Consider the following 21124-nt stretch of genomic DNA (forward strand, 5'->3'; position numbering starts at 1 on the left):
AAAGTGATCTTTTTTTTTTTTAAATTTATTTATTTATTTTATTTATGGCTGTGTTGGGTCTTCGTTTCTGTGCGAGGGCTTTCTCCAGTTGTGGCACGTGGGGGCCGCTCTTCATCGCGGTGCGCGGGCCTCTCACTATTGTGGCCTCTCTTGTTGCGGAGCACAGGCTCCAGACGCGCAGGCTCAGTAGTTGTGGCTCACGGGCCCAGTTGCTCCGCGGCATGTGGGATCCTCCCAGACCAGGGCTCGAACCCGTGTCCCCTGCATTGGCAGGCAGATTCTCAACCACTGCGCCACCAGGGAAGCCCCGCGATCTTTTTTTTTTTTTTGAAAGGATCCAACAGCATTTTTTTGTATGTAAATTTATTTATTTATTTGTTTATTTATTTATGGCTGCATTGGGTCTTTGTTGCTGAGCGGGGCTTTCTCTAGTTACGGTGAGCAGGGGCTACTCTTCTTTACGGTGCGCAGGCTTCTCATTGCAGTGGCTTCTCTTGTGGTGGAGCACGGGCTTTAGGCCCGAGGGCTTCAGTAGTTGTGGCATGTGGTCTCAATAGTTGTGGCTCGCGGGCTCTAGAGCACAGGCTCAATAGCTGTGGCACACAGGCTTAGTTGCTCCGCAACATGTGGGATCTTCCCGGACCAGGGCTCAAACCTGTGTCCCCTGCATTGGCAGGCAGGCTCTCAACCACTGCGCCACCAGGGAAGTCCCCTGCAAAGCGATCTTAATACTCAAGGAGAAAAATTATAATTGTTTTGTGACCTTAAAACATTTTTGTTAGAAGATTAAAAACTCTCTTATTGTCAGTTTTAAATGTATAGGGGAATGATAAAAATAGTAAAACTAATATTTTATTTAATACATTGTAAAGTATTAGAACCTGTGAGAATTGTGTTTCTTTTCTTTGTTTAAAAAAAAAAAAACACTTCCATGGATTGTTTCATTATCAAGTAGTCTGTTTATTGAGTAGATTGCATAGTGTTTGCCTTCTTCTTGTCATATAACTTTATGACACAGAGCAAGTATCTTCTTTATGCTTTGGTGAATGTCAGATTCCTTTCTAAGTTCAGGTCAGCTTCCAATATTTTATCCTTTGAACTTTCAATGCATGAAATAACATCAGTAGTCCTGTGATGTGAAATTTTTTGCTAGCGCCCCTTCTTTTGGGGCACCTTCATCCTTTTTATCAGGACTTCTTTCTTCACTTATGTCAGGTTCACCTTCGCTACGTTACCCTGGCTGTGTGTTCACAGTCTCTTGAACAGTGGCAGTTTCAGCATTCTCACAGTCAGCTATTTTCTCCTGTAACTTCATTTATGTTTGATTCAAACTTCATTTCCAACATTATCCAGAGTTATCACTTTCTATTTCTTTGCAGCAGTTTTATCTTTGTTAGCTAATTTCTTCTTTCAGTTACCAATTTTTGTAAAAATGTCACATGAGTATATTATCACTGGGAGACAAGGAGGCAGCACAACTACACACTTCGCTGTCTGTGCATGAACTGAATAACAGATGCTCAGTGACCAGTCACAGACAGACTTTGAAAGTAGTGATGTGATTAGTTACGGATCATGATGTGCATCTGTTATTCACACAGTGATCTGTGGACTGACAAGCAGGCAGTGAAGTTTGTGTTTTATGCAATTATAATTAATATACTGAATGTTGATAAGATTAATATACTGAATAATATACAATTAATGTTATATAATATTATACAATTAATAAACTGGTGACTGAAATTTGAACCATGTTATAGAGGACTAGTGTAATTTAACTGTATTATAGTAACTGAAATTTGTGCATATCAAGACTACAGGACGAGGACTGCCTGTACTCTTTCAGTGCACTAGATGCTGCATTGTTGTCCCTTACTTCATCCTGTTTACGTGTTGTGCTGAATTATAAAGTCCTTTAAAATGTGTTTAAAGAGGAGAAATAATAAACCAAATATAGAAGCAACCTGTGGAATAAAGATTCTTCTGAAATTTTCTCATATAGCAGAGAAAGGAATTTCTCCTTATCAAGACTATGTTATTAGTATTATAATTGTTGGTTAGGGAAGAGGGTAACTTTTCTTCTCACCATAGTTTAAGATCATACTTTCCCCAGAGAAATCTATAGTAATTTATACATATATAATACTACAATATATGTTATACATAATAGGTAGTATCTAAGTCTTATTATTTGCAAATGATTTGTAATTATAATGGCTAAGTACTGCATTGTCACTCAGAATTTGAATGTGTCTAACTAGCATTTCAGCACTTGCTGTGATACTATATAATATTGTGTGGAAGTTGAATTCTCTTGAAAATATTTAGCACGTGTACTAGTTCTACTTTAGTCTTTAGTTGTTTTAGTTTAGTATACATTATTCACAGTGGAAGAAAGTTGACTTTTCATGTAGGGTTCCCATGTAGTTTCTATCTTAGAAGTACTACACATTGAAGTAATTGTGATTAATAGCATTTTCTTCTCCTGTATGTTAACCCATGTACTAGGTACAGCATTATAAGATTTAATAATTTTATAATTGCACTGTTGAAGCTGGGAAAGTAAAACTGTTCTCATAGAAAGCATAGATTTCATCCATGTTCACTGATAACAGCAGTATGTGTGACTAACCTAACATGATACCTATTTTTGCTTGTTTGTTTTTGCTCCAAATATTGTGATCAAAAGTCCAGGGTTTTTCTTGTTCTGCAGCTAACTAGCTGAATGTCCTCATCTATAAAATGAAGATTAATACTTGTTTCACAAGTTTATTTTGAGGACAGAATGAGCTAAGGTATATGAAAGCACTTTGTAAACTACAAATCACTGTGTACATGTAAAGTTTAAATACTTAATTTTTTAAATTATTTTTGCTACTGTTTTACTACATTGGTGTTTTAATAATTGGGTCTTAGATTCATATATCTTTATTTCCTGAGAGGTGCCTATACTGAGAATAGTTAACTTGGGTCCTGTTCTTGATTTGGCTTATAGAGTCTTAAGAATTTGAGCTCAAATGTTTATGAATTACATTTTCCAAAAGATATGTGTAAGAGTGTATCTCCTTCAAAGGTAGTAAAACTTCAAAGATAGTGTTTCACACACAGAAGAAAAAACCTATTTGGTACATGAAATAGATGCTGGCATCACCTCTTAAGGTGAAGCCTTAGAGTGTATAGAATGGAGTTGCAGAAACTTTTCAAATAGGGCCTTTTTTACTCCATAAGGTTGGAGGAATGTCCATGAATTAATAGTAAGAAGAACTCATCCCCACTTCACCTACCCCCCAGGATATTTCTCTCTGAAAGTGACAGTACACATAGAGAGATTTTAATAAAATAGAAGGAAAGAAAATAGAGTGCTGCTTCTACAAGAAAAGGCATTAAGGTGGGGAAATGTTGTGTTTACTAGGTAAGAAGACCATAAATCATTAATGCCTTTAGCATTATTTCATTTCATTTATCTCATCCTTCTTGATATAAGAAGTTGAACCAGATTTTTTTTCAATTATAATTTTCTCCTCTGCAACAGGGAAAGCTAGCTGCAGCTTTTGAACAGCTATTGTGTTCTTGAAGTATTCAATTTTGAATATTTATTTATATTCAACTCATAGAACATTTACTGGGAACCTGCTGTGGATAAAGTATATCCCTAATCTTAAGCTCCCAGTTTGAGGAGTAAGAAGCTTTCAGTTTCTGGTTGCCATTTTTTAAACAAATATTAACAAAGTTGTATTTTGTTCCCATTTTTATATAAAGAGAAGTATTTCTTTCATATTTGGGTAATTCTGTGGACCAGACTGTGGCTTGTCATTGATTTTGTTCTTTCCTAGCCTCTTGTTGCTGTCCCACATAGAATTCACTCAACAAGTAGAAATGTGAGAGAAGAAAAAACACGCTCGGAGATAAACTGTAAGTGTATCCTATACACGGTTTATAATTTAACAATGAAAAATAAGATTTCAAGTTTTAATTTAGTTGCCGTTATTTTTGCTTCATTTTCTTCTAAGTGGCTTTTCTTATTAGATGCTTTGAAAGGTAGAGTTTAATTAAGGCAGTAAGAATTTCATTTTCCTTACTCCTGAGGACTTTCTGGTGGTGTCTGGGGGCGTGTATTTATGTTGTTATTGTTTGGGAAGAGGAATAAAATTCCTAGAATAGGCAGGATAGAAGTAATCAAGGCAGTGCTCCCTAAACTTCCATGTGGGTAGAACTTGCCTAGAGAGCTTGCTAAAATGCGGTTTCTGATTCAGTAGATCTGGGGTGAGACCTGAGGTTCTTTACTTCTCACAAGCTCCCGGGTTAGATAGAAGCTGATGGTCCAGGAGAGCCAGGACGGGGAGAGGTCTGCACATTTAAAAGCTAAGTAAGGTAAGTAGGGACAGGCACTATCACCATTTAATAGAAAACAGAAAAGAAATGCAGAGATGAATAGATCCGCCTGTGGGATGGAGTCATACACCTGGTTAACAGCAAGCCCTAGATCTCTCGGCTTCCAGCCCAGCGATCTTTCGCAAACACGGCTCCAGTTCAGAAACCACCTCAGCACGCCTGTGTGGCTTTCACACTGCAAGTCCTTTGTGAACCTTCCTTTGGAATTTTGGCTGGACCGTACACTGTGTGTTAAGTTCTTGGCAGAGCTTGGTGCTGGTGCTACCTGGAAATGCTCTTAAAAGAAGGAAATTCTTGAAAGATAGCACCATCTACTTTACAAAAAGCCCATGACTGGGATTTGTACTTTGCCTACAGTTAGTTGTGTGACCATATAAACTTAACCTTTATAGCTCCCTCTGAAGCCATGTGATTTAAATTTGCTAATTTTTCCCCAAAAGTATTTTTCTGAAAATGACAACCTTAGCATGTGAGCTTTTCCCATTATTTTTTAATGTACAAAAAGTAATTACAATACGTCTTTGTCATTTCTTTAATAATACAAAAGGTGATTAGAGATGTCTTTGCAGTTAGAAAACCTTCTGTGTTCAGTACTACTGAAAATCTAAAGTACTTTCTATCTTGTTATCCAATTCTGTTTTTAAATTGTATTGTCAGGCCCTTTACTGCAAAGTGCAGTTTCCTCTTAGGCGTTCTTTACTAGTTTATATCAGTGATTCTCAGCTCCTAACTGCATATGTGTGTACATGCTATTTGAAACTATAGATGCCTTTACCCTAGTTTTTCTGAGACTCTGATATGCCCTCCTTTTGATGAACATCTTCCCTTCTCCCGTGTTTGCCAGTAAGAAAGGTGTCATATCCCTCTAGTATGTTGAGGTAGCAACAGGATTAAAACCACCACTTCTTACAATTTGTGGGTTTGATGTTTGAGGCTTTAAAATCTTATGCAGTGTTGTAGTATCTGCTTTCTTAGGATGTTTTATGATTTTATGTGAGATGTGATATATAGAGTAATCAGTCATGCTATTGACGATAAAGGCAGGCTTTAGAAAAAATAATTTATTTTAGTATTTGTATATATTTGTTGCTCTTGATAATGTTTTGTGTTTACAATTACATGGTATCTCTCCATGCAACCAAGGTTTTCTCTTTATTAAACTAAATGGTGTTTGGGCAACATATATGTAAAAATTGGCTCACTTGCAGAAAGTTTGTTGCTCTTTCCCTTTTAGGAAGTCCCCTCTGCCTTCAGTTAAATATGATAAGCAAAGACTTGCTTTAAGAAGAAATAATTCTGGGGCTCTTCTTGTCTGCCATAGTAGGATCAGTTTTGACCCCTAATGGCTAGTGATGGGTCAGTAAGTGATCATGTCAGAGCTATTTCAAAGAAGCTAAGGAGGAGTTTTCATCTGGGTAGTAAAATATAAATTTATGGTGTGTCGCTTGACATACGTTCAAGGAGATGGTAGCAGAAACAGAGATCAAGACCAATAGACAATTACAGATAAGTAGGACTTTTCGACATTATTAAGAACATCATAAATAGCACTGTAGCCTGGGATGATTGCCCAGCAATTATTTGAACAGTAGTTGGAATGTCCTGTGGCAGACACTTACCATAACTTTAGGGAATTTGGAGAGAACAGAAGAGTGATACCAGTGTAAGGTATGAAGAATGAATCTCCGTAGGGACTTTGCTGTACGGGCTCCTGTCTCTGGAAAAGTGTTCCCACAGAGTACAGGGGTATTGAATACCTGCTACAGCTGGGGTTCTGTCCTTGCTATGAAAGTTAGTCTAGGGACTTCCCTGGTGGCGCAGTGGTTAAGAATCCACCTGTCGATGCAGGGGACAGGGGTTCAAGCCCTGGTCCGGGAAGATCCCACATGCCACGGAGCAACTGGGCCCGTGAGCCACAACTACTGAGCCTGTGCTCTAGAGCCCATGAGCCACAACTACTGAGCCTGCGTGCCCCAACTACTGAAGCCCACAAGCCTAGAGCCCATGCTGCACAACAAGAGAAGCCACCACAATGAGAAGCCCGCGCACCGCAATGAAGAGTAGCCCCTGCTTGCCGCAACTAGAGAAGGCGCGCGTGCAGCAACGAAGACTCAACACAGCCAAAAAATAATAATAATAATAATAAAAATGAAAGTCTAAGACAGCATCCCTGCACCCCTGTACTTAGTGATTATGCAGTCCCGTGGAAACAGGCATGTTCACATGTGATGATAACACAAGGCAGATAATGCATGAAACTGTCCTCATGTAATTTTATTACAGATTTAATTTTGCCATTTGATGACAAGTTTAGGTGAGAGTTGTTCAATAGGGCCTCTATCAAGGTGAGATATATATATATATAAAATATGTTTTAATACCTTACTAAAATCTATTTTGTAATCTTTGATATGTGATCATATGTGAACAGGTATGAGGAACCCATTATTGAACAGCCTACTTATCTCTAAGGGCCAGAATTTGATATCAAGTGCATAACAGCTATAAAGCATATACATACTTCTTCACACACAACTGGAGATCTTGTAGGGCTGTGTTTCTCAACCTTTTTTACTTGTGCCTCCTATTGCTAAATATTCAAATCTCATGATCTCCTTTATTTGGCATTAACATTCATAGTAAACCATACATACTAAGCTAAAATCAAAACATTTATAAAATGATTGTACTTTGAAATCTCACTCATTTCCCTGCCTTGATTGAGAATGGCTGTTTTGGCTGAGCCCTTACTAGTTGAGCTGTGATATTATTTGTGACTGTTTTTCTTCTTTTTAATGTTTTATATTTGTGCCTCTCCTTTTTTTTTTTTAAATTTATTTATCTACTTATTTTTGGCTGCGTTGGGTCCCCGCCGCTGCACACAGGCCCTCTCCAGCTGCGTTGAGCGGGGGCCAGTCTTTGCTGCGGAGCACGAGCCCTAGGCGCGCGGGCTTCAGTAGCTGTGGCTCACAGGCTCAGTAGTTGTGGCTCGTGGGCTCTAGAGTGCAGGCTCAGCAGTTGTGGCGCACGGGCCCAGCCGCTCAGCGGCGTGTGGGATCTTCCCGGACCAAGGCCCGAACCCGCATCCCCCGCACTGGCAGGCGGACTCCCAACCACTGCGCCACCAGGGAAGCCCTGTGCCTCTGCTTTTATCTCAGTGGTCTTGAATGCTGTACCCAGGTTATAAAAGCAGATAATGACAATGATAATGAGATACAGAAATTAAAGGTAAAGGTAGTGAAACATTCATTAAATTAGAATAGCAGGGGGAAAGGTGAATGTAGTATAGTCAATTTGTGTTGGCTCTAGTATTTAGTTTATACTTTAGCTGCAGAAGTGTAGTTATTTATTGTTGTATAACAAATTACCCCAAAATTTAGCAGCTTAAAACAATAAACATTTATCATCTCACACATATTCTAAGGGTCAGGAGTCCAGGACAGCCTAGCTGGGTGGTTCTGCCTCAGGGTCTGTCATGACAATCAGGGTGTCAGCTGGGGCTGCAGTCTTCCCAGGGCTTAACTGAGGTGGAGGATTTGCTTCCAAGGTTACTCACGGAGCTGTTAGCCCAAGGTTTCAGTTCCTGGCAGTGTAGCCTCTCCTTAGGGCTGCTCACAGCATGACTTCCTCCAGAGCAAGTGATCCAGTAGAGAGAGCCCAAGACAGAAGCCTTATCTCTGAAGTCATATGCCATCATAATGCCGTTTTCGTCTGGTCACATAGACCACCCCAGGGAAGTGGGAAGGAAGTACACAAGTTTATGAACTCTAGGAGGCAGAACTCGTTAGAGACCATCTTGCAGGCTGGCTTCCAGAAATAACTCTGCCTGAATTGCTGTCTGTATACCGAAGTACTGAGTTAAGATTGTCTCTATTTTATGCTGGGTCACAATGAAGTAGCACCTTAGATCCTGACTGTAACGTACACGTAATTTTGTTAAATCATCTTTTTTTTACTACGGAAAAGGCCTAGGATTATTAGATTAAGCTTTAACAGCTTAGACTTTCTTGGGTTTTTTCCAGCTAACAGATTCTTTATTTAAATCTTTGGATTGTGATCAGTCTATGGGAGATGGTAAAATTAAATAGGTTTTGCTATGGGAGTAACTTTTTAAATTATTATATCATTAAAAATATGGAAACAGATGAAGGCTTTACTTTTTTTCTCTTTTAGTTGGCCAAGTAAAGTTTGATCCACCCTTAAGGAAGGAGACAGAACCACATCATGAACTTGTAAGTAGTATAGTCTTGGAATCTTAACACTGAAAGTAAATGTTTTAATTAGTCTTTGTGATATGTTGGTACTGACTACAAAAGCTAGTTATTAATATTTTCAAAGCATTTGGGGAAATAAAAAAGTAACTAATTCTAAAATTTGGAATAAATAAATCTGTGTTGCTGAGATTGAATATTTTCAAAATTATTTTAGGAGAAACTACTAGTTTTACCATTCGCTGATTAAATGTTTTTAATGCTAGCCCTTTTTTTTTTTTTTTGTCTTTTCATTTTTGCTTTGCAGTTTTTGAGGGGCTTTTTGCGTATATATTTATTAGGATAAATGCCACAATTTTAAACTACGGTGTTGGACCAGTAGTAGCATATCTTCTCATTAAATTTATGGGCAGTTTTTTAAGAGTGTAAACCACCTTTTCTAACTATCAGGACAGAATCCAGTCTCTTTGGAGTAACTGAAACTCAGGAGAGACTAGGTGTACAGAGCAGATTAAATTTATCATTTATTTAAAGATTGCTAAAACATTCTTTTCATGATTCTCTTTTGTTAATTTTTTATATGCTCCTTTCCAGATATATGATAAAATATTAGGTGCAGTCTCAGAAGCAAAATGCTGTACAAACATTTGAGATGTTAATATTCTATGGAAGAATAAAAAATGAGACTTAAAAAACAAACAAAATTAATCCTAATGAAATTACTTAACCAAAGATCCAGATTATATGTTTCATTTTTTTCCCTTTTCTGCTTAATAATGAGAAGAAAGTAACTGTTAATGAGCGCTCAGGATGAAGTGGGAACTTTCTTCTTAAATTTAATGCTTATTTTAACCCACTTGACTAAAGGCATACAAAGGGAGTCTTTAGCCTTTTAACTTAAGGAGTTGCTCTCATTCAGTATACCAGCATGGAGGAAAGGAATGCTAAAGAAAAATTCTTAAAATGATCATGTTATAATACTTAAGCCTGACCTTTATGTAGAAGATGGAGAAAGTTTAGAAGAAAACATAATCATGATGTTTATAAATGCCAGTTGTTATTTTCTGCTTCTCTTTTTAACTTACCATTGCATGTATTTAAATTCTGTACTAATTTAGTAACTGTATTATAGAGCAAAGTTGTTGCACTGTTGCTTTTTTAGAAGCTCCTTAATCTGATTTGACTTTGCATTTACCTCAATAAAGTTATGTTAGCAGGACTTACTTCACTTGTGAAAGTTTCCCGTTGTGAATTTGTGGCTTTTAGTCTAAGTGTAAATAACTTGGGTTTCTTGGTCTCTGCTAAACAGCCCGACAGTGATGATTTTTTGGACAGTTCAGAAGAAATATACTACACTGCAAGATCTAATCTGGTATTTCTCATCTTCTGATTTTCTTTGTCAGCATTGTTTTAGTCTTAATTGCTTTTAGGGTTTTTTAATCAAACATTTTGTCCAGTTTTAATGAACCAATTTAAGCATTGTTTTATAAGTTCCTGCCAGTTAGCAACCTACCATATATAAAGGATTATAACAATTTTTTCTACACGTTAAAACATATTTACTCGAATATATTATAATGTTACAACAAAAAGTTAAAGTTTTTTCTTTTTTATAAGAACATTTTGTTTTCTCACTCAGATATGGATTTTTTTCTTTAGAAATTACATTTCCCTATAAAAATGTCCAGTTTGAATAATGTGACTTGTTTTAGTGAACTAGAAACCATCCATATATATATACATATCCATATATTACAAAAATAAAATATATATAATTTTTTAAAATAATCTACCCCTGATTAACAGTGAAATCAGTCTCAGATGAAATTTTAACTTTGTAGCATTATGAAGTATCCAGTTTTCTCAGGCCAAAATTTGGGTTATAAAAACTCCCTGAAGTTATAAATATTAAGGCTATCTTACCATTAGGTAAGAAAAGATGGGCAATTAACCCTAATAAATATTAAATAGTACTTTTAATAGTTGCTATTAAATAGTTTTTTCTAGTTCTGTAGCTGGCCAGGGCCCCAAGTTGCCTCCATATTTACTCCTAGATTCCACTTTTCTGCCTTTTCAATCGAATTTTCCTTCTCTTTCCTTCCTTTCTGCCTTAATAACATACCTCTTTCAATTCTGGTTAGTTGAAATGATTCTTTATATAAATTCCTATATCTATGCCCAGTAACATTTGTAGAACATAAAAGAGATTTTAGACATAATTTCTCTTTTAGGAAAGTTGCAGTCTTGGATCAGTGGAAAATACTTATATATATAAACTCTTAGCCATGCAACAAAATGTACAGTGCATTGCCAAAATTTTTTCTGGTGGTGACTATTGATGAGGAAAGGCTAACATATAATAGGTACTATGGAAGTCAAAGAAGGAGGAAAGCTTTTGGGTTAATGTGGTTCATCTGCCTTCTGGGAGGGACCAAAAGACTGATTTCAGTATTGTATAGGAACCATTATATATTTTCCAGGAAAATAATGGACAGTTGACTACTAAGTGTCATGGGAATTAACGTGGGAACAGTCATTGGCACAGTTCTGAGAGACGGCAGATAAAGAGCTGAAATTATGGAATGGTTACACTACTACTAGAGTTATGGGATTAGCTCAGAAAAGGAAGATTGAAGTCATCAAAGAGGAAATGATAGATGAAACCATGAGATTGCATGTGTTCCCCAGTTAGGTCTGAAGAAAGAAAGTACAGAAAATAGGTCACCACAGGGGTGATGCCTGTTTTGCAGTCAAAGGTAGAACCAACTCTGGAGGTGGGAAGAAGCAGTTGGAACACTAGAAGAATCAGTAAATGGCCCAGAGAGGCCAGAAAGCATGAGGCCAGAATTAACCATGTTAGGGGACAAGTGAGATGCAGTGCCTGAAGACAGCACTGCCAGTGATTTCTGGACTGAAAATTTCTTCAGAATTAGGCATATATAGGCTAGAATGACAATAGTGACATTTGTTGTGGAAATAAAAGGCCACAGAATCAAAAGTTTAAATTGACTGTTTTATGTATTAATATTCTCCAGGAAAATACAGCACCAAAGCCAGAAATATACTACTTTTAGAGTTACAAATATTCTTTTCTTTACCCTGTGTGTAACTAGCCTAGTAACTTGAGTGAGTTATCATGGCTCTGTTCCCTAGAACTACCTCCCACACCCCTTACATAATCAGCAGTTTCTTATGCTAGAGGGAGCAGCTGGTAAGGGAGTCTTGTGACAGAGAAGGGCTTTCGGGACAATTAACTTGTGGATAGTTCTGGCAGAAGAGGGATGAATGAAATATTTGTCAGGTCCTACAATTTATAAAATCAACCTTAAAAAACCCACTTTTAATGATAAAAGCTAACACTTACCTAGAAGTTTTTTTAAACCAGGCTTTATATTCTAAATACTTTAAATATGTTAAATTATAATCCTTGTTTTACAAATAAGGGGATTTAAAGTGCATAGAAGCTGAAATCGACTTTAACCACCCAACTGAATAATAGTGGAGCTGGGATTTGACCTAAGCACCCTGGCTCAACAATTCCAACCCAAACCACTATTGCCTCTACCCAACAATGTCAGTATTTTTTCCCCACTAATACTGGTCTTGTGCTCATGCTCTCTTTTTAATCAACATATATGTTCCATAGTTACTTTTTTTATTGTAGTAAAGTATGCATAACATAAAATTTACCATTGTAACCATTTTTAAGTGTACAGTCCAGTGGCATTAAGTACATTCATATCGTTGTGCAACCATCACCACTGTTGATCTCCAGAACGTTTTCATCTTCCCATGCTGCAACTCCTTACCCATTATACAATAACTCCCATTCTGCCATTCTATTTTCTGTCTCTGAATTTTTCTGTACTCTAGGTACCTCATGTAAGTGGAATCATACATTATGTGTCGTTGTGTGACAAATAATGTAAGTGACTGGCTCACTTCACTTGGCATAATGTCATAACATCTTCAAGATTCATCCATGTTGTAGCATGTGTCAAAATTTCTTAAGCCTGAATAATATTTCATTATATGTATAACCACATGTTGTTTATCCATTCATCCATCAATGGACACTATTGTGAATAATGCATCTGTGAACCTAGATATACAAGTATCTGTCAAGTTTCTGCTTTTAGTTCTTTTGGGTGTATAACTAGAAGGGGAACTGCTGGATCATATGATAATTCTGTGCTTGATTTTGGGGGGAATTACCGTACTGTTTTCCATAGCCGCTGCATCATTTTACAGTTCCCACCAGCAGTGCACAAGGGTTCTAATTTCTCCACATCCTCTTTGATGCTTGTTATCTTCTGGTGTATGTGTATGTGTATATTATTGAAGTATAGTTGATTTACAGTATTCCATTAGTTTCAGATGTATAGCATAGTGATTCAGGGGTTTTATTTAAGATTATGTTCCATTATAGGTTATTATAAGATATTGGGTATAATTCCCTGTGCTATATAGCAAATCCTTTTTGCTTATCTATTTTATGTACAGTAGTTTGTATCTGTTAATCCCATACTCCTAACTTTTCTCTCCCCCTTCCCTCTCCCTTTTGGTAAGCATAAGTTTATTTTCTGTGTTTGTGAGTCTGTTTCTGTTTTGTAAGTAGATTCATTTGTATTATTTTTTAGATTCTACATATAAGTGATGTCATATGATATTTGTCTTTGTCTGATTTATTTCACTAAGCATAATATTCTCTAGGCCCATCCACATTGCTGGAAATGGCAATGTTACATTCTTTTTTATGGCTGAGTAATATTCCACTGTATGTATATACCACATCTTCTGCTGATGGGCACCTGGGTTGCTTCCATGTCTTGGCTATTGTAAATAGTGCTTCTATGAACATTGAAGTGCATGTGTCTTTTCAAATTAGTGTTTTTGGTTTTTGATGTGAAGTGTCCATAATTATTTCAGTCTCCTACTTTCATAGTTCTAAAACCTTAGCACTGTGAACAGGATTTCAACTCTTAAATACTTACTGCTGGCCACTAGAAACCTGATGGACCCAAAATGTCTGGCTGTCATCTTAGTAGACAATTGGCACAAAGATGACAGCCCTAAATCTTTTGGGACCCAAAAGAAACATTTACCCCCTTAAAGACCTTGCTGCCTAAAACTTCCATGTCATCAATGATTTCTGGTTGTTTTAAGTGCTAAGTGTATTCATCTTATGATTTTTGTAAATGAATTTAGAATCATTACTATAGTAAAGGTTTTTTTTTTAATCAGGCAATCATAATATATGAAACCAGAGTAACAGAGCTTGATTTTTAACATTGTTAGTGAGTAGAAAGGTCTTTAAATTTTGAAAGATGCCTGAGTTAAAAAAAGCAAAGAAAAAACTCAGCAAAATTCCATAATAATAAGAGTTTTGCCCATAACCATAAGAATGGATATAGCCGATGTACAAGATGCTGTCTTTACGTTAAAAGGTATTACACATCTGTTCAGCTGCTGCTAATTTTTTCTAATTTTCCTAGTTCTACTAGGCATTTTGGCCCATATACCAATGAAGAATATATTGAAAGGTAAGAACAGTTGACCCTTAAACAACAAGGGGATTAGGGACACCAGCAGTTGAAAATCCGAGTATAACTTTATAGTTGGCCTTCCTGTGACTCTGCGTCTTTGGATTCAACCAACAGCAGATCACGTGATATTGTAGTATGTATTTATTGAAAAAAGTCAGCATGTAAGCGGACTCATACAGTTTAAACCCATGTTGTTCCAGGGTCAACTGTATATGTAAAACACTATGTTAATTGCTATGGAGGAACATAAGTAGTAACATAATCATTGCTCTGAAGAAACTTATAGTATACCTGAAAAAGTAAGAATAAAATATTTAGGTTATAATTAAAAACATGGCAAAAAGATATACCCAATTTATCATTATCAGTAACCATAACAGAAGTACTACAAGATTACCCCTGAATTAGGTCACAATTGAATAAAGTCTATAAATAAAGTTAAATTTATTCTGGAAAAGAAACATCAACTTTGTTAATTTTAAATCTGTTAAACTATTACTATAAAATTTATGTTGTATGGCCACTTTTCTTACCTATTATATATGATGCAGTTTCTAGGGAAAACTCACTTCATAATTGCACAATTACAGGACATTTTCTAGAGTATCAAAACTAACCTACTTCAACTGTACTTCAGTAAAATTAAAAAAGAAAAAAAAACTAACCTGCTGATACTCATTTCCAACCTTGCTATACAAAAGTCATGTTTATTCACTTTGAGTCCCCTTAAGTCTTCTGCTTTTATTAGTCAGAATACTGCTTGTTCAGTTAGTGTTCTGACCCTACTTGCTTTTCTTTTTAAGAAATAAGAATTATCGAGGGTTTAGTCCCTTTTACTTCTGTAAATTATCTACCACATTAAAAGGTGTCTCCTAACACCTTTTAACACTCCTAACACCTAACACTCATGTGCCATATTTTCTCATTTTTTTGATGAGAAAAAAAAATTCCACTATTCTCTTTTTTCTTGCTTAAAAAATATTGTTAAAGTATTTTTTCTTTTGTGTTTTTGTAGCCAACTGTAACAATTCTTTTGACTTCCTGCTGTTTTCTCATCAGGTATAGATAGACTTTGTAATCTCCAGATGGCTTTTAAAAAAAAACAATAATAAGATTTTCTTGGCCATGTATTTTCCTTTGCCAGTGTTCCACACCACATCCTCTGTTCTTTTTCAGCTCTTGCTGGGACCATGTCTTCTTAGAGGCTCTATCCAAGTTCAGAAGTGCTCCTCTATTCATTAAAACACTGAAGTTAGGACTTTCTGACCCCAAAAGATATTTTAATTGGGCTTAGGTTGACCATCTTAAATTTTTTGCTGAGTGTTCAATTTGAATCTATACTGGGCTATTGCATGTTTTCATCCATGTTGTTACTGCTTTGACTTTGTGTAGTTAAACACTGTCTATTCATTAATTAGTTGATGCCTGATTTATGCAACTAAATTTTTTATGTCTATCCTGGCATGTTCAAATGTATTCATATTTAGCTTATAAAGAATGGCCATGTTTTACCATCATCTTATAGGGTTATTTTGAGTGCTTTTCCAAGCATAACTTTGGTAGCATTTTTCTATTACAGAATAGCTTCCAAGTCCCTTTGGAAAGCATTTTAGATCAGTCTTTCTTAGACTACCCTAAAGATACGTAAATGACTACTAACTTTGCCCAAGTTTCCCTTTTCTTCCTTTCCTTTTTATTTATTCTCATTTTTCTTGTCTGATTTGCTGTCTGAATTCCTGCCATATAATAAGTGCTTGGTAAATAATAGTTGAATTAAATGAGATTAACTACTTATTAGAAGGACTTAGTGCAATCCTTTTCCTTGATGACATGCCTAGCACATTGGTGTTTTTTTTTTTTTTTTTTTCCTATGGATGCTAAAACATAACTTGATTTACAGAGAAGGAATTAATAAAGAATGAAACCCTTTCAATTTTAGCTTTCCTGGTAGGGCTTAACACATGCCACATTCAATCATCAGACCTGGATCTGTCAGCAACTTCTCCCCATCCTGAATGTTATTCTGTATGTGAACTTACACTCCATTTTCTATTAAAATATTTCATTAGTTATTTCAGATTCTTCTCCTACCTTCCTAAATGTATCAGTTGATTTTTTAAAATTATTATCATCAACCTGGTAATTGTCATGTAGCAGATGAGCTAGCTATTCTTAGGACATATCTATATTTATATAACACAAGCCATGGCCACTCTGCACAAATTACGCTTTTGAAAGCTGTCATTTGATTAAAGGCTTAAGAGATTATATTGGCTAAAGAGGTTGCTGGTCCGGTAGAAGGGCCCAGTTATGCGTAGCTGAAGAAAATGAAGTTGAATTCAGAAAGGTATTCATTGAGATTAGTACTTTTCTTTACTAAATACCAAAGCTTAAAGTCTCCTATGTAAAGTCATGACCACTTAAATAGTGCAGCATAATAACTGTGTGGCAGTCTTATGATAATAGCAATTTCATCCTATTAACATATATCATTACAAATTAAAGAGAACAGGTGTCATTTTTCATTAGAATTTTATGTGATACCAGTGTGACAGTTCACTAATCTTTTTTGTTTATGATGTGTTATCTCTTCTGTCACTGGTAAGAACATATCTTATTATGCATGGAAGAACACAATTATTGAAGAAGACGAAATCTGAGCCTTGTCTAAACCAGGCTTTTGGCTTTTAACTTTTCACTTAAATGTGATGTATTGCTTAGAAGTCTCATATTTCTAGGCTTAGTATTTGTGTGATCTATAATTATCTATGTGTATCTTAACGAGGCTGAAGTGTTAGTTATCTGTTTACAATAAAATAAACAAATGGCATTTGAACACGCATTTATTTAGGGCCTAATTAGTGTGTGCCAGGTACAATGCTAGACCCTAGGCTGTAGGGAAAAAAGATGGATTTAACAATTTTCCTTTGAGGAGCTTATAGCCTGGTTACTATTTTTATAAACTTGTAAATAAGTTAATTAAAAGTCAGTGTAAATGCTAGAGGAGAGTCGCGAAGAAGGTTACACCGATCTTCCTGGACAGTCTTGGAAGGCTGCTCCAAGAAGGTAACTTTTGCATTAAGTCCTCATTGTGTATCTGGCAGTATCTTGTAAAATTAGATAGCGCTTTAAGTACACTGTATTCTAATGAAAATAAAATTCATTTAAAGTGTTAAATATTCCCCCTTAATCATTAAAACAGTGCTTGAAATACAGTGGGAGAAAAGGAAACTGTACTTTCCGTGGTTGTTGGAAAGCATATTTTTCCTCAAGAAGTCATTTGAGTCGAGCACATAGATTTTGTTCCTTTAAATTTCAGTTCTTAACTCTACAGCCTGCAGCGTTCAGTGGAAATGTTTAAATAGTTGAAGAACTGCCTTAATAATATTCGTTTGAAGTTTTGCTACTTAACTCTTTAAAAAAATATTAAAAGTCCTTAAATTTAGTTTATAATCTTGTGCAATTTCACATGTATAATTTCCTTTAAAAGACCACCTTCTTTTAACCTTTAAAAAATTATTACCTGCATGAAGCAGTAGTAGAAATATGTGATGTGTATATATACATAATTATTGCAGATCTTATATACAAAGTCAAACCAAGATTTTTGTTGCTTGTTCTCTTCTGTAATCATTTTTGCTTCATTATAGCTTGAGCATAAATACCTTATTTCAGCTTTTTTCATTCGAAAAACTGATTTTTACAAATGTTAATTACAGTAGCAATAACCATAAATGAAACTTGCATATAGTGTTCAAACAAGTTCCCAGGAAAATTTTGGTAACTTAAATAATAAAATATATAAATTAGGACTACAAACTTCTGAAATCTTTTATTGTTGGAAGTCCTACCTTGCTTTCTTTTTAAGAACATATAGCAATACAGATTTATTTGAAGTCTGGGGTTTCTCTTTTAAAAACAATATGCGTTAGTGTATCATGATTTGTGATACACTACTATTTTGCTGAATATTTCATTCTGTACTATTAGGATCTACAACTAGAATATGGACAAGGACACCAAAGTAGTTACTTTTTAGGTGCAAACAAGTAAGTAAAATTCTTTTAAATTAAATTTAAATTTAAGAATAATTAAATTGCCTTAAAATATGTTATACATTAATTGTATTTTAAATATTTACAGTAGTAAATTGTACTAGTCTGGTAGATATATTTTATAATATGCTTTTAACTTTTCTTTATTACTACCTTGCTAATCATCTACTCAATAATTGTCATAATGGGGAGAGTCACCTTAAATTTTTTATATCAAGCTACTTTGTAGACCTTACCTGTTAGAGAAAGTAAGTACATTCCAACTAAAGATAAATATATGTTTCAGCAATTTATTTCTTTTATTTGCAAAGTTGACCTGTTTATTCCTTACAAAACTTGCTTTGGTACATCTCCCAGATGTGTTGGCCTATGAAAACAGATGGAAATATTCACACTATTTAAAAATCTTTGTCTTAACTTTTTAGCTGTTGAGTCTTTTAAAAAGTAGATAGCCGTTAAAATATGTCTAAAGTTTTAAAAGTTATTTATTTTATGCAAGAAATAAATCCAACGGTTGTTTAAGGTCTGCAGTATACCAGGCACTGTCTAGGTGGTGCAGCACGGTGGTGAAAAGGCAGCTTACAAGGTGTAACAATTTTAGATGTTCTTAGGCCTGAATTAGCAAGGTATGGGGACAGGACTCTGCTCTTCCCCGTAGAGTCTCATTTCCTGAGTTCATGGATAAACTATCATTATAAAAGCTAATTTATAGGGAAATATTTAAATTGCCAAAATCTCCCAGCTATGTAGATATTATTTCAGTAATCAGAACTACTTAAAATTTCCAAATATAATTTCAGTGACATTAGAGGGTTGAGACATATTATATACCCATATTTTAGTTAAAATATGTTAAGTTAATATGTTAAGTTAAGCAGGTGACTAAAAGACAAGCAACTCAGATTTAGAGATAATAATGCAAAATCATGTCTCTTTTTTTATAAACTAAATGTTTAAATACTCTTTTCTTAACCCAGAAAAGGCTTTGAATGACAAGCTAGAGAAATGCATTAGTTTTGATTTTGCTGAACTTCAGTTAAATAACGTGAAGTTTTTGTTTTTGTTTTAAACCTTATGTTTCCTAAAATGGAAAATAAGTCTAAAATTTCCCTGGTTGAAAAATGAAATTTTATCAAAATAGTAACATTTGCTGTTTATAGTTTGTCTTGATTTGTTGATGGGCAACAAAGGAAAGTTTGTCTCATAATGAGTTAGCAAATAAATTCTGACATGTTTTTGTGTTATTTTGTCTAAATTTCAGGTCACTAGTTTTAAGGATCTTGTTAGCAAATTTTGATGTATTTTAAGAGATTGGATAATTTCAAAAAATATTTCATTTACTTTGGTTTATTTTAAATATATTTTTATATTATATACTTGCAAAAATACCCCCAAAATGGCCTATCATTAAATGCTTTTCTAGATTCCTTAGTTCCCATTGTCTGATTTTTTGATTGTTAGACATTTTCATATTATATAGTTACTTTGGCTAGGTAAAATGTTAATAATTTCCCCAACCTTCATTTTTTGATTAATTGGATCCCTGCTTAAGGAACTTTATTCTATATAACGAATCACTGGCAAGGTAGGTTGCCCCAAAGTTTGCCCTTTGGCTGTGTTTCGTGTACAGGTATATACATACATGTGACATGAGCATGGATGTAGCACTTCTCTTACTGTACTGCTATGTCTGCTTTATTCTTGTGACTAGGCAGTGTTTTAAAACTCACAGGATTTCCTGCTTTCTCCATAGGTGATCAGGCAGACAGATTTCCATTTATGGGTTTCTGCCTATTCCAGACCACGCAGGAACTAAGTTTGTTTTTTTTTTAACAGAATGCATATGTGTTTTGACTTATTGGGTTGTTTTCTTTTGAACTGTTATTATTGGGGTCAACTTTTCTGACTAAACCAACAAAATACTATTTTTAAAAGAAAACTCTAAATTATTTCTGATTTTGTTTTTAATGTAGAGCAAAAGTTCTAAAAATAAATTCTCTTCTAAAGACTTAAATAATAGTGAAAAGAAATTCCTGGCATAATTAAATATAGTAGTAGTAAATGCCAGATCCAGAGTCAGAACTGTCTCTTGCTATAAACTGTGTAACTTGGAGAAATTTACCCCAATTTTCTCTAATAAATGGGGATTGTAATAGTACCAGCCTCATAGTATGCTAAGGGTGAAATGGAATAATCATTGTAAAGCATTTAGCACATTTAGGGTTTATTACACATTAGTTGCCCTTACTTGTAGTGTTTACTCAGTAAATGTTGATTGTAAGAGCAAGTGAATATGAGTGAATAAAATTGCTTTTTGGTTTTAAAGAAATAGGGAAGTTTTTTGGTTTGTTCTCAGATATAATCAGGGCAGTACTTACAGATTGTTTTGAGTCAGTTAGGCAATTTTGAATGATTCTAGTAACCCGCAGCTAATTCAAATATGCCAAATACTTTGGTGGTGGTTTTTGACTTCTCTCCCTATCAGTTTCTTCACTTTATCAGTTAAATCTATGACCTATGTTTGCATGTTTTTCCATTTTTAACCTCTTCATCCAAATTTTCTGGTCATTTTAAGACTTCATGAATTCTGTAACTTTATTAACAAAATATCTTAACACATAGTAGGAAATTTACAAGTAAATGAATTAAAAAATATATATATGAATCCCTAGCCTTAGGATATCTGTTTTTTCATGTTCTCTTATTCTTACAGAACCTATACTCCCAGGAAGATAATGTTTTAAAAAGTGGAATGCCATATAAGTCCAATTAAATATGGTAAACTGAAAATAAACTACATTTAAATTCCCCTCTTAATTATTTTCAAATGCTAATATTCTCTACTGGAAAAAGAAATGGCTCAAAAAATATTGTCACATGCTTAAGAAAAAGTTTGTTTTCACATCTTCTAAGATGA

At 35.0% G+C, this 21124-nt stretch overlaps 1 protein-coding gene across 2 annotated transcripts in view; it reads left to right on the forward strand.

The window, feature by feature from the left end:
* Positions 1 to 21124, forward strand: part of MAP4K3 (mitogen-activated protein kinase kinase kinase kinase 3) — a 201172-nt gene that overhangs the window by 139678 nt on the left and 40370 nt on the right. The window contains exons 13-16 of one of the 2 annotated variants that reach the window (XM_082358059.1): positions 3837 to 3915; positions 8569 to 8627; positions 9916 to 9978; positions 18143 to 18201. In XM_082358059.1, the coding sequence (XP_082214185.1) occupies positions 3837 to 3915; positions 8569 to 8627; positions 9916 to 9978; positions 18143 to 18201 (260 nt within the window). The remainder of the gene's footprint in view (positions 1 to 3836; positions 3916 to 8568; positions 8628 to 9915; positions 9979 to 18142; positions 18202 to 21124) is intronic. The other variant, XM_082358060.1, reaches the window with a different exon arrangement.

Source organism: Balaenoptera borealis (assembly GCF_965194805.1).
Source record: "Balaenoptera borealis genome assembly, chromosome: 15".
In the NCBI taxonomy this organism is placed as follows: Eukaryota; Metazoa; Chordata; class Mammalia; order Artiodactyla; family Balaenopteridae; genus Balaenoptera; species Balaenoptera borealis.